Source organism: Podarcis cretensis (assembly GCF_951804945.1).
Source record: "Podarcis cretensis genome assembly, chromosome: 14".
NCBI lineage: Eukaryota > Metazoa > Chordata > Lepidosauria > Squamata > Lacertidae > Podarcis > Podarcis cretensis.
The window spans coordinates 5962635-5975940 of NC_137183.1; the positions used below are offsets into that span (position 1 = coordinate 5962635).

Consider the following 13306-nt stretch of genomic DNA (forward strand, 5'->3'; position numbering starts at 1 on the left):
TGATAGACACAGGGGGGCCGTTGGGGGAAACAGACAGACAGACAGACACCCCCCCACACACACACACAGGGCCGCAGCTCCAGCCCCCTCTGTGCAGAGCAGAATAGAAATCAGTTTGCTCTCCGCCTCAATAATGTGTGTCAAAGCTTTACTGCAAACAGTCTTAAGCTTTATTAACAAATAAAAGTTGCAGAACACAGAGCAACGCATTGGTTTTTAAACAAACTAGCGATGCTGTCCAAGTCTTCTTTGAAATCCTTAATGCAGTTTGAAATTAAAAATTGAAGGTCTTATATATTTCATAAATGTTCCAACCAAACACATACATAAATATATAAACCACATGTCAGAAGCAGCACAGGAAAACAGTCCTGAAATCATTTTGACTCCCAAGCTGACCAAGTGTTCCTCTGCAAGGAGAGGGGGGGGTGAGGGAACCTTCCCATTGTCTCAGGAATTAAGAAATCACCATCTCAAAGGAATGGCCAGACTACCAGGAAAGGCAATCAGATAAGGCAAAACAACAGCATTCAAATTTCTGTTGCAGACCACCTTTTCTGTGATGTAGGTATGATGTATGGAGGGGTGGTCTTGAGCTATATAAGGGCCAACACACATTGGTTCTGGGTCCTCCTCCTCTCTCCTGCTTGTGGGGAGAGCCGCCTGTTGCAACAGTTCAATAAAGATCAGGCTTACTAGCTGCTTTGCTTCTCAATATTCTCTGGTTGGCCTCTGTTATTTTCTCCGACTGATGGAAAACCTACAAAGGACTCTATAAAGGCTCTTGTGTCCCCCACAAGGGAACAAGGGCAGATTTTTGTTTATTACAAGTTCAAAAAGCTTTCCTCTCGCTGGTCCCAGATCCTAAGTAACTTGCTTGTTAAAACAGTTAACTTCTACTCCTGCTGTTGCCTCCATCCAATGCTTGAGACGCTGTGTTCTTAGGGTCCATCTTCGTTCTGTGAGAGATCTCTGCTAGACTTTCCAGTAATGAGTCATCAATTAGAATAAATCCTCAATGGAAACATCTACCCCCTTGTGCTGCATTAGCTAGAGACAAACATGCCTAATGCAAAGTTCTCTTTGCAAAATGTTTTCACAGAATCATAGAGTTGGGACCATGGGGATTGGGGGGGTCATCTGGTCCAACCCCCTGCAATTGGGGGGGTCATCTGGTCCAACTCCCATGCGGGGTTTGAAACCAAGACCCTGAAGTTAAGAGTCTGATGCAAACACAATACAGTGGTACTGTTAAGTTGTGGGTTGACATAGCAGACGGCACAGCGATTTCTCCAAGTAGCTCTTTATTTTGTAAGCTGGAATAGAACTGACTGCAAACAGCTCAGCCGGCCTGCTTTTATAGGCAGCCGGCTGTCAACACTGTAGCAACAACAGCCCAGAGTTCCCGCCTAAAATAACTGACGTGGACCTGAGTGAAAACTATCTACAGACCTGAGTGAAAACTATATACAGTATCCCCCTGCTGGCCCAGGGTGAAACTTCACTACATAACACCCCTCCCCACCGAGATAAGGCGTTAGTTACAATCATAATGGTTTCCTTATATACAGCACTACGCGTAATGGTTCAATTAGGCACAAAAGCATATCGGTTACATTTCCCATACTTAGACCAACAGTGATACATGTCCAACAACATAATCCTTTAAATAAGTTGGGCGCTTGGGAACTCTGCCAGACCGCTGGGGACTGGTAGCCAAGTCCGGAGGGCCACACAGTTCTTGCTGAGGCTGTGGTGCGACCCTAGGTGGCGTTGGAACCAACTCCCCTGGATCCGCTGCTGTGGGTGGAGCCTCCGCAAGTGGAGTGGTCTGAGTCTGTGGTAAGTCTGGCAGACCCTCTGAAGCGGCTTGGTTCGGCTCCACGCTGGCAGTTTGCGAGGGAGGTGTAGGTGGGGCCTCGTCATCTGTACGTGTCTCTTCTGGAGCCGCAAGCGCAGTTGGGGGCACCGCGGTAGTGTCCATGTCCCCAACCCTGCGCCTAAGCTGGTCTATGTGCCGTCGCCACAAGCGTCCGTCTTCGAGTGCCACCTGGTACGAGCGAGGTCCAGTGACTCCCACTACTGTGGCTGGCACCCAAGGAATGTCCCCCACATAGTTCCGGGCAAAGACCTGGTTTCCTGGGACAAATGACCGTGGCGCGTTGGCACAGCCTGGGGGTTCAGCCACGGCAAAGTCCGGGTGTAGCCGGTCGAGCGGTGACCTGAGGCGGCTGCCCATAAGCAGTTCAGCAGGACTCCTCCCTGTGGCCGCATGAGGGGTGATGTGTTGCACGAACAAGTGCCAGTCTCCCCGGTCCAGGCGCGCCAGTGCCTCTTTTGCCGAGCGCACCATTCTTTCCGCTTGCCCGTTGCTGGATGGATGAAAAGGTGCCGTTAGGGCATGGCGGATGCCCAGTCCCAAAAGATACCGCTCAAACGTGCCTGACGTGAACTGCGGTCCGTTGTCAGAGACAAGGACATCAGGACACCCATGCGTTGCAAACAGGCCTCGCAGCACCCGGATGACAGCTTCGGTAGTGGTGGAGGGCATCAGGGCGACCTCCAGCCATTTGGAATAGGCGTCCACCACTACCATAAAGGTCCGGCCGTGAAAGGGGCCAGCCAGATCGATGTGCACCCTCGACCAGGGTGTCTTTGGCGTCTCCCAGGTGTGTCCCTTAGCTGCCGGTGGTGCAGGCCTCGACTCTTGGCACGCTTGACAGGCGGACACCCAGGCCGTGATGGCATCGTCCATATTAGGCCACCAGACGTAACACCAAGCCAACACCTTCATTTTGACAATTCCCGGGTGGCCAACGTGCAGAGCCTCCAGGACGCGCTGACGGAGTCCCTGGGGAATCACGACGCGGTCTCCCCAGACAGCCGCGATGAGCTGAGAGTTCATGTTGTCTGGTTGCGAAGGGCTGGAACTCCGATGCAAAAGGCCCTTGTGGCCACCCCCTCCACACCCAGTTGAGCACCCAGCTGATGGTGCGATCCTGGGCAGACGCGGAGGCCACAGTGGCAGCCGATACAGGCGCTGCCGGAAGATCCTCAATCAGAAGAAGCGATGAAGCTGGAGCCGGGTCTTCCACAAATGCTGGAAGAGGGCAACGGCTGAGGGCGTCGGCATGGCCCGTCGATTTCCCCGGGCGATGGATGAGCCGGTAGTGGTAGGCAGCCAGGAAAACAGTCCATCGCAGCATGCGTGGCGAGAGGACCGGTGGAGTTGGACGATCACCGGTGAGGAGGCCCAGGAGTGGCTTGTGGTCAGTGATGAGGTCAAAAGTCCTGCCATAGAGGTATTCATGGAACCTCTTCACTCCAGCCACAAGTGCCAGTGCCTCCTTGTCGAACTGGCTGTAATTCCATTCCGTCGGAGATAGCGTCCTGGAAAAGTAGGCGAGCGGTGCTTCTCTTCCGTCTGGAAAACGGTGACTAAGGACAGCACCAATGCCAAAAGGTGAGGCGTCGCAGGCAAGGACCAGCGGCCTGGATTCACTGTACTGTACCAGCACACTGTCTGATGAAAGGAGAGCCTTGACCGCGTTGAAGGCCGCCGTCTCCCGATGACCCCAGGCCCAAGGCGTCTTAGTGCTAAGGAGTCGGTGAAGAGGCTCAGCCACTGTGGCTTTGTGGGGCAGGAACATGTTATAAAAGTTCAGCAGACCCAGGAACGCCTGCAACTCCGTCTTGTTCTTTGGGGTGGGGGCCTGCTGGATAGCGTGGATCTTGGATGTGGTCGGGTGAAGGCCGGAGGCATCGATAAGATAGCCCAGGAACTCTACCTGTGGAACGGCGATCTGGCACTTCTCCCTCTTTACCTTGAGCCCGGCCTCTTGGAACCTGGTCAGCACGGCACGGAGGCGCTCGAACAGCTGCTGGTGTGAGTCTGCAGACACCAAGACGTCATCAAAATATGGTACCACGCCCGGAAGCCCTTGCAGGAGACGCTCCATAAGGCTTTGGAAGATGCCAGGAGCCACACTCACCCCGAACTGCAACCGGCGGCAACGGAATGCCCCCCGGTGGGTGACGATCGTCTGGGCTTCAGCAGTGGCATCATCGACTGGCAGTTGTTGATAGGCTTGGGCAAGGTCCAGCTTAGCGAAGACCTTACCCTCACCCAGGGAATGCAGCAGGTGTTGGACAACAGGAACCGGATAAGCGTGCTGCTGAAGTGCCTTGTTGATTGTGCACTTGTAGTCAGCGCAGATTCTCACCGACCCATCTGGCTTGACAGGCGTGATGATGGGGGTTTCCCACTTGGCGTGGTCAACCGGCTCCAAAACTCCTTGGGTGATCAGTTTGTCCAGTTGTTCGTCCACCTTAGCCTTCAGAGCAAAGGGAACCCGGCGTGGCTTTAGCTTGATGGGGGCGACTTGTGGATCAAGGCTAAAGGAGATGGGCGTACCTGTATATTGTCCCAAGGTGCCGTCAAAAACCTCGGCAAAGTCTTTGACCAGACCCTCAGTCTCTGCATTAGAGATGCAGTTGATGCCGGTGACTTCCAGGCCGAGGGCATCAAACCAGTCTAGCCCTAGGAGGCTTGGCCGCTGACCTTCGACCACCACCAACCGGAGCAGGCCCGAAAAATCCTTGAAGGCGATCCGGAACCGGCCAACGCCTACCACGGGAATGTCGTTTCCCTGGTAGTCTCTCAGGTGTACGCGGTGAGAGTCGAGTTGCCTTTTGGACACTCTGGGTACCAGTCTTTTGATGGTGCTCCATGACACGATGGACAGGGCAGACCCGGTGTCGATCTCCATGTCACATGGAGCTCCTTCAATGAGCACCGTGATGTTCAGATTGCGTCGCGTAGGCGAGTCGGTTTGGCCAATCGTGGTTCCAGACGGGCAGCGGCAGTTGGTGAGAGCGAAACAACTTTCCTTGGCAGACTGGAGTGAAGACTTGGACTTGCGAGTCGATGAAGGGGGGGTGTCAGACGGAGCCGATCGGCAGACCTTAGCAATGTGGCCCCTTCTGGAACACTTCCTACAGATGGCGTCTCTGAATCGACACTTGGCACGGGAATGGTTGCCTCCGCAGCCGGCACATTCCGGTTGGCCCTTGGACTTCTGTTGGAACTTCCTGCGCTCCCACTTTGTCTGGTGCACGTCATCGTCTTCACTGGAGGATGGATGCCTCATCACTGCTGGCCTCTTCATGATGCACCGGAACTGGCTCCCTAGCAAGACGCGGGCTGCTGGACTTGCGGATCTCCTGGGCGGAGCGTTCAGCAGCTTCTGAGGCCACAGCCTCCTCAATGGCTTTCTGTAGCGTGAGGTCTGGCTTGGCGAGGAGACGCCATTGCAGATGGATGTCCCGGACCCCGCAGATGATTCGATCCATCAGGGCATCGTCTAAGTCTCGGAACTCACAGTGCATTGCAGCCTGTCGCAGGACGGTGGTGTAGTTGTTGATTGACTCCCCCTCTGCCTGGTTCCGGTGGTAGAACGCATGGCGGGCAGCAATCTTGGACGGCTTTGGTGCGTAGTGGTTGCGGAGCTTCTCTTGGATCGTGTCCCATGGTGTTGCCTGGACTGCTTCAGGTGCAACCAATGCTCGGGCCGTCTCAAACACCTCAGGCCCACAGAGGCTGAGGAATAGGCCCCGCTTCCGATCCTTTGATACTGCTGTCAGCTCGTTGGCTTGGAGGTAGCAGTCGAACCGAGCGAGGTAGGAGTCCCATGATTCAGAGGCTGGCGCAAACGGCGGTAGAGGCACAAGTGAAGCCATGATTCCGATGCCGGCGTGAAGGGCGATGGATGGAACACAGTGCTCTTAGCCAGAACAGTCAGCTCTGAATTGGTTCTGTCCAGTGATTTCGCTCAGTGATTTCGCTCTGTGATTCAGCTCAGTGATTCAGCTCAGTTCAGAGGCTGGCCGCATCTGGCTGTGCTCTGATGTCTATCTATCCCACCTTCGTCGCCAGTGTTAAGTTGTGGGTTGACATAGCAGACGGCACAGCGATTTCTCCAAGTAGCTCTTTATTTTGTAAGCTGGAATAGAACTGACTGCAAACAGCTCAGCCGGCCTGCTTTTATAGGCAGCCGGCTGTCAACATTGTAGCAACAACAGCCCAGAGTTCCCGCCTAAAATAACTGACGTGGACCTGAGTGAAAACTATCTACAGACCTGAGTGAAAACTATATACAGTATCCCCCTGCTGGCCCAGGGTGAAACTTCACTACATAACAGGTACCTTGGGTTAAGTACTTAATTCATTCCAGAGGTCCGTTCTTAACCTGAATCTGTTCTTAACCTGAAGCACCACTTTAGCCAACGGGGCCTCCCGCTACCGCCGCGCTGCCGGAGCACAACTTCTGTTCTCATCCTGAAGCGAAGTTCTTAACCTGAAGCACTATTTCTGGGTTAGCGGAGTCTTAACCTGAAGTGTCTGTAACCTGAAGCATATGTAACCTGAGGTAGCACTGTACATACAAGCATAGCATTCTATGCACAATAAATTTATGCACCCTATGCCTGCCCCACATTATAAATGCTTCCTCCCATTCTGCTCTCTCCATCTGCACTCTTACCTAAATTATAATTCCGTTATCCACTGGCTTTCTTATACAGGCGATACTAACTACCTAAAGTAATGTACTGCATACAGAGGACCAGGACATCTATTCAGCCAGAACTTGCCAGAACCTAGTTCCGGCTACTCTAAGGTGGATGCCATTGTCATTGTAAGAGAACAAGGGAAGAGTTCATGGTGAATTCTGGCACCTCTTTTTCTAGACAAAAACCAGTGCGTGTAACAATACCTCTTGGGGAAGCCTGGTGGCATCTCACAGAGAAAGCTCAGACAGCTTGCCATGTCCAAGGCGAGCCAAGTTATTTTGGCACTTGAGGCAGATTCCCAAATACCTTCCTGGGAGAAAATATACACAAATAACTGAAAAAGCACAATTTCCAGCCTTCCAGTGACACCCAAAGCCAGGTGCTGTAGACCACTCCATCACTCACACCCATATAAAATCTCTGTAACAGTGTTGTGCTGTTAGTGTACCAGACTAGACCTGGGAGACCCAGGTTCAAATTCCCACTTGGCCTTGAAACCCATCACTCCCAGCCTAACCTTCCTCACAGTATTGTCCTGAGGATGAAAAGGGGCTCCTTGGAGGGAAGGTGGAATATAAATGATACACATACATAAAACCTTGAGTAGGATTCCTCTCAGGGAGGGAGAATCCAAATATCACCTCTGGATGTTGTTGTTGTTGTTGTTTAGTCGTTTAGTCGTGTCCGACTCTTTGTGACCCCATGGACCAGAGCACGCCAGGCACTTCTGTCTTCCACTGCCTCCCGCAGTCTGCTCAAACTCATGCTGGTAGCCTCGAGAACACTATCCAACCATCTCGTCCTCTGTCGCCCCCTTTTCCTTGTGCCCTCCATCTTACCCAACATCAGGGTCTTTTCTAGGGAGTCTTCTCTTCTCATGAGGTGGCCAAAGTATTGGAGCCTCAGCTTCACGATCAGTCCTTCCAGTGAGCACTCAGGGCTGATTTCCTTGAGAATGGAGAGGTTTGATCTTCTTGCAGTCCATGGGACTTTCAAGAGTCTCCTCCAGCACCATAATTCAAAAGCATCAATTCTTTGGCGATCAGCCTTCTTAATGTCCAGCTTTCACTTCCATACATCACTACTGGGAAAACCATAGCTTTTACTATATGGACCTTTGTTGGCAAGGTGATGTCTCTACTTTTTAAGATGCTGTCTAAGTTTGTCATTGCTTTTCTCTCAAGAAGCAGGCGTCTTTTAATTTTGTGGCTGCTGTCACCATCTGCAGTGATCATGGAGCCCAAGAAAGTAAAATCTCTCACTGCCTCCATTTCTTTATCATCTCTGGATAAAGACCTTTATTTTCCTTCCCCTTCTCTCTCATTGTCCCCCCTCATGGTAAAACTGTTGATGTAAGCTCCTTGGGGCAGGGGCTTCTGCTTGGATTAATCTGCACCAAGACCTAAAATCTCTCACTGCCTCCATTTCTTTATCATCTCTGGATAAAGACCTTTATTTTCCTTCCCCTTCTCTCTCATTGTCCCCCCTCATGGTAAAACTGTTGATGTAAGCTCCTTGGGGCAGGGGCTTCTGCTTGGATTAATCTGCACCAAGACCTAAAAGGCAGTGGTGGAGTGGTAAATTCTGAAGTGCAGGTGTTCGCATAACAGCCATTATAGCCACAAGCCTTCTAAGTGTCAGCTTGGCTTTTCACCATGCATGCTAATATCATTTATCTCCCCCCTCTGCTTAGCTTATTTTGTGGATTTATCTGTAGGGGAATGAAAGTTTATATTTTACATGCAGAATATTTGCAAAAAGTGCCTCAGGAGATGACAGGCATGCCCGTCTTGTGAAATAAAAGGCAGAGCTCCCTGCCCCACCCCACAAAACCTCTTTGTAAAAGAATAAAAATACATCAAGGGAATATACTCATCACAGAGAGCTAGATGAGACAAACCACAGCTGCATGGCACTATGGGGCAGCAAAGCCAGAAACTGCCTTTTGTTTTCAACTTCATCTGTGTTCTCTGGAAACAGCTGTTTCCTGTGTGCAGTCAAAAAGGACACAATTGTGGAGAGGAGGCCTTCTGTGTCAACAATACAGTGCTCCTCACATTACTCTGTTCAAAATAAAGCTTTTTAAGCAGTGTAACTTGCTTTCAATAACACCCATTAGTTATTTCCCCCCCAAAGTGCCAATGATATTCCAAAAAACATGCATACACATAGCAAAGCATTTCAAACTTTTTAAAATGTTACACAGCCCTTGAGTGTACTCTAAAGTCACATACACCATTGGTTTGATCTGTTGTCCATCCAGCACTGATAGCAACTGAATAAAACCCATGCAGCTGCAACAGATCAAAGGCCCATCAAGCCAAACATCCTGTTTCTACCAGCGGCCAACCAATATCTAGCTCTGCCACTCAGACTTTTAGACAGGAGACACCTGTACATTCTTGCTAGTGCCAGGGGAACCTAACACATATATTACAAATATTTTCATACCACAGTGTTCTAAAACACTTTTATGGTTGTATTTATATTCCACCTTTCCTCTAAGGAGGTCAGGTGGTTGCCCAATTTTCCTTGCTCCCCTTTTTATACAGTGGCACTGTAGCACCCTGCTTGTGGTTAATGCTTAGCTGGAATGAAATATTCAACGCAGCAATAGAGAAATTAAAATAATAATTTATTTGTCAGACAAATAAATGAGAGGCACAGTGGTATATGGTTACCAAGCTCTGGCCTGGCCTCCTGCCATTATGGCCAGCACTTATATTTCCTTAATCCAGCCCCCTTGCTCCTCCTGTGGCTGCCTCTGTCCAATCAGCCTGGTTGAAATTCCTATTGGCTGTTTGCTAGAACCAATCACAAAAGATACACCCATTTCCTTTTGCCTTTTATGGGAAACAAAAAGCTATATATTCTTCTATCTATAAATGACAAATAAGTAGTCATATATCTTACATTTGTCTCAACAAGGAACCTTAATTACCAGCTCACCTCTTGCCCTCTTGCCCTCCAAAACAGATGGTTAATAGTTTTAAATTTTTATCTTATCTTGAGTTCACATCAACATTGAAAGATCTCCTTCTTTTGGAGGTCTTTAAACAAAGGCCTGACAACCATATGTGTGCTCTAATGATGTTTCCTGCTTGGAAGGGGGGCTGGGCTGATGGCCCCTGTGGTCTCTTCCAACTATATGACATAAGAATCTAGCATAAGGATTTAACATTTCTTAGTTCCTGAATCCTTTGCATAATTACATTTAAGCCAATATATTTCATACATTACCATAGATAGCTTTTTAGAAGAATAAACCTTCTCAAAGTTAAAAAGGAAGGAACATTTTACAGCCTCAAGATAAAATAGGAAGAAAACCTCTTCTTCTGTTTACACTCCCCTTCTCCAGCCAAGCCAGCTGCTTTTTTCCATTTGCTCTTGGCCTTTTAACCTTAGGAAAATATGGCTCAAGTTTAATGGGAGGCACATGGTTTTATTTTACTATTTACCAAGTCTTAATTATGTTTTTCTCAGCTTTTTTTTTATTCTGTAATATGTAGGGTCAGTGTAACCTTGGCTCTCAGCCTGTAATTCCCTTTTTACGACTTTGAGAATTGTTTTCTGCTATAAATCAGGGGGCCCCCTTGTCCAGGAGGATAAACATCTTGCCAAAGTACTTAGGCAGCTGGTCTTCTGCCTGGCATGAAACATTTGAAAATCTTTAAGCTCATTTTAAAATACAGGCCCTGATCAAAATATAAGCCTAAGTAAAATGCAGGCTATGATTAGATGCCTCAGCACCTCAGGTTAAGTACTTCATTTGTTCTGGAGGTCCATTCTTAACCTGAAACTGTTCTTAACCTGAAGCACCACTTTAGCTAATGGGGCCTCCTGCTGCTGCCGCGCCGCCGGAGCACAATTTCTGTTCTCATCCTGAAGCAAAGTTATTAACCTGAAGCACTATTTCTGGGTTAGCGGAGTGTGTAACCTGAAGCGTATGTAACCTGAAGCATATGTAACCTGAAGTACCACTGTACTTGCAACAACTCTATGAGGTAGGCTAGGCTGAATGAGAGCAACTGGCTCCAGCTCACCCAGTGGGCTTCATGGCTAAGTGGGAATTTGAACCCAGGTCTCCCAGACCCTAGTCCAACAGATGTGTGCAGTTCAGTGCTTGCGGTTGTAATCTTCCAACCCCAAAAGAATAAATCCATTGTTTACTATATGCTGCGTGAGGCAATACTTCCTGAAGTCTGCCCTGAACAGAGGTGTATCTAAGCTCCCTTGTGCCCTTGCCAAGGAGCTGCATTGGTGCCCTCGTCTCTTGGGCCCTTAGCAAGGAGATGTATTGGAGACCAGGCCAGCAACAGAATTCCTCTGCCAAGATGCCCAGAGGAGCCTGTGCGCCTCACTGCCCAGAGCAGTGGAGGAATGGCCTTGGGAGTGTGTGAATGGGGACGGGCTCCTAGCCACTCCAAGCCAGTGTGCAGAAGCACAATACCTGACTGAGCCCTAGACACACCCCTGATCCTGAATCTTCCAGCATTCCGCTTCATTGGATGCCCCAAGTTCTAATATTTGGGAATTCACTTTCTTAATACCATGCATAACATTACATCTGTCTATTGTGAAACCTCTGACTTGCCTTTTTCTCTAAACTAAAAAATCCCAAATGTTGGAACTTTTCCACATAGCTTACTAAACCCATGCTTGGGTGGCCTCAAGGTCAAATTGTTACATTGTGCTCCACATGGGGACTGAAGACAGCCTGGAAGCTGCATCTAGTGCAGAATAGTCTCCGCTGTGCCTTCCATTCTCCAAAGGGACACAGACTCTGTGTGGGCACCTGGGTCCCATGGGTTATTGCCACTGCTCGGCAGAGATAGGGACAGGCACACAATTTTTGTAACAATATTCTGGTTCATTGTTTGTATCAGATACAGTGAGGCAGAGAGGCTTTTGCTCCCATCTTATTCTGTTCTCCCAAAACTTCTAGCCAAGCAGACCCAGAAAGAGGCTTGAAGACATCCATGAAACAGCTTCCAGCAACAATGGCAGACACTCTTAAAATAGCTCAGTTGGTTAGAGTGGTGCTGATAACGCCAAGGTTGCAGGTTTGATTCCTGTATGGGACAGCTGCATATTTCTACATTGCAGGCGTCTTGCCTAGATCAGCGTTTCACAACTGGAGGCCATATGGCCCCCTGCCCCCCTCCCCGGATATTACAAGGGGGCCACAGGTGAAAATCACACAAATGGGGGGCCTCAGCATGTGACTAGGGACCACAGAGTGAGAAGTGAAGAAACCAGAGAAATAGCCAAGAGCAGAAAACAGAGAAGTACAGTGGTACCTCGGGTTAAGAACTTAATTCGTTCCGGAGGTCCGTTCCTAACCTGAAACTTTTCTTAACCTGAGGTACCACTTTAGCTAATGGGGCCTCCTGCTGCTGCCGCCACATGATTTCTGTTCTCATCCTGAAGCACAGTTCTTAACCCGAGGTACAGTACTATTTATGGGTTAACAGAGTCTGTAACCTGAAGTGTCTGTAACCCGAGATACCACTGTAGAGTGAACAGAGAAGTGATGGTGATTCCCATGCACATTCTGCGGCAGCATCGCTTCCGCTTCCTTCTCCCTCCCACTTCCGTTACTCCACTGCTGCATGCACCAAGCTGTCCACATCTCATCTGTCTCGGGCAAAGTACGTGGCTGCAGCAGTCTTAGTGCATGGGGTGCTGTTTCTTCATGCAAGTATTACTGCGAAAGGAGGTATGTTACTCAGCCTTGTTATCTTTCGCCTGTTCTGCTGTTGGACTTATTGGATCCTTCTTTGTCTAGCTCCTCCCCTTTGACCTTACCACCTTGGGTAACCATGCTGGCAGTACGAGATTCCTGACGGTTCTGCTCACAAGGATCATAGGAACATGCAAGCCCATTCTCCACAACAAGGTGATGGTCTCGCAGAAGACAATCTTACTCACCTATGAGTGATTGCCAAAGAAGTTACTCAGCCCAACTCAGAATTGCCTTAACATAATGGACAAAGGTGATTTTCGGTTATCCCTCAGAGCAATAGAAGAAGATATAAAAAAAGCTTGTTTCTGGTCATCAAGCACAAGGGTCACGTTGATCGAAAAATACTTAAAGTATATATTTTTTATGTAATTGTATTTTGTATCCATTATAAAAATTATAATTTTGTTTGTTCTATTTACAAACAAAACATTTACATAGCTACCTTTCTACTGGTAGGACAGGGTGCCACAGGAAGGAAACAAAGTTGGAAGGGGGCCACAATGGGGAAAAGGTTGAGAAACACTGGACTAGATGATCCTCAGGGTCCCTTCTAAATCTTCAGTTCTGGTTCTATGAAAAACTGTTATGGTTTATTGAAAGTGAAGGCCTACTTTGACACCATGTGGTATCCCACTGGTTTGGGAAGCATACCGTGCAACGGTTTGCCCTAATACCAAGAAGCTGGAGTCAAGTAAGCTTCAATACTAGGCATAGCTGTCAACTTTCAGATTTGAAACTAAGGGATCAGCAGCCTCGAAAATAAGGGATCAGCAGCCTCACCTGTCCAGGGGACAGTCTACAGGATATCTAACAATCCGGGATAGCAGCGGGAAGCGGTGCTGGAATAAGGGAATTTCCCACAAAAAAGGGAAGGTTGACAGCTATGATACTAGTACAGTATTTCTCCATAAACAACAGATTAACAATTCAGCATAGCAGCTAAGGTTTGCTACATGGGTAAGGTCCCAACACCTTTTCGGTTGGGTTACT

At 48.9% G+C, this 13306-nt stretch overlaps 1 protein-coding gene across 1 annotated transcript in view; it reads right to left on the reverse strand.

Moving 5' to 3' along the window:
• LOC307202688 (retrovirus-related Pol polyprotein from transposon opus) overlaps positions 1-13306 on the reverse strand; it is a gene marked incomplete at its 3' end in the record, with an annotated part of 137491 nt that overhangs the window by 228 nt on the left and 123957 nt on the right. Inside the window, exons 2-3 of the mRNA XM_079952854.1 lie at positions 2982-6185; positions 153-168 (exon numbers count right to left, since the gene is read on the reverse strand). Coding sequence (XP_079808980.1) covers positions 153-168; positions 2982-5168 — 2203 coding nt within the window. The 5' untranslated portion in view covers positions 5169-6185. The remainder of the gene's footprint in view (positions 1-152; positions 169-2981; positions 6186-13306) is intronic.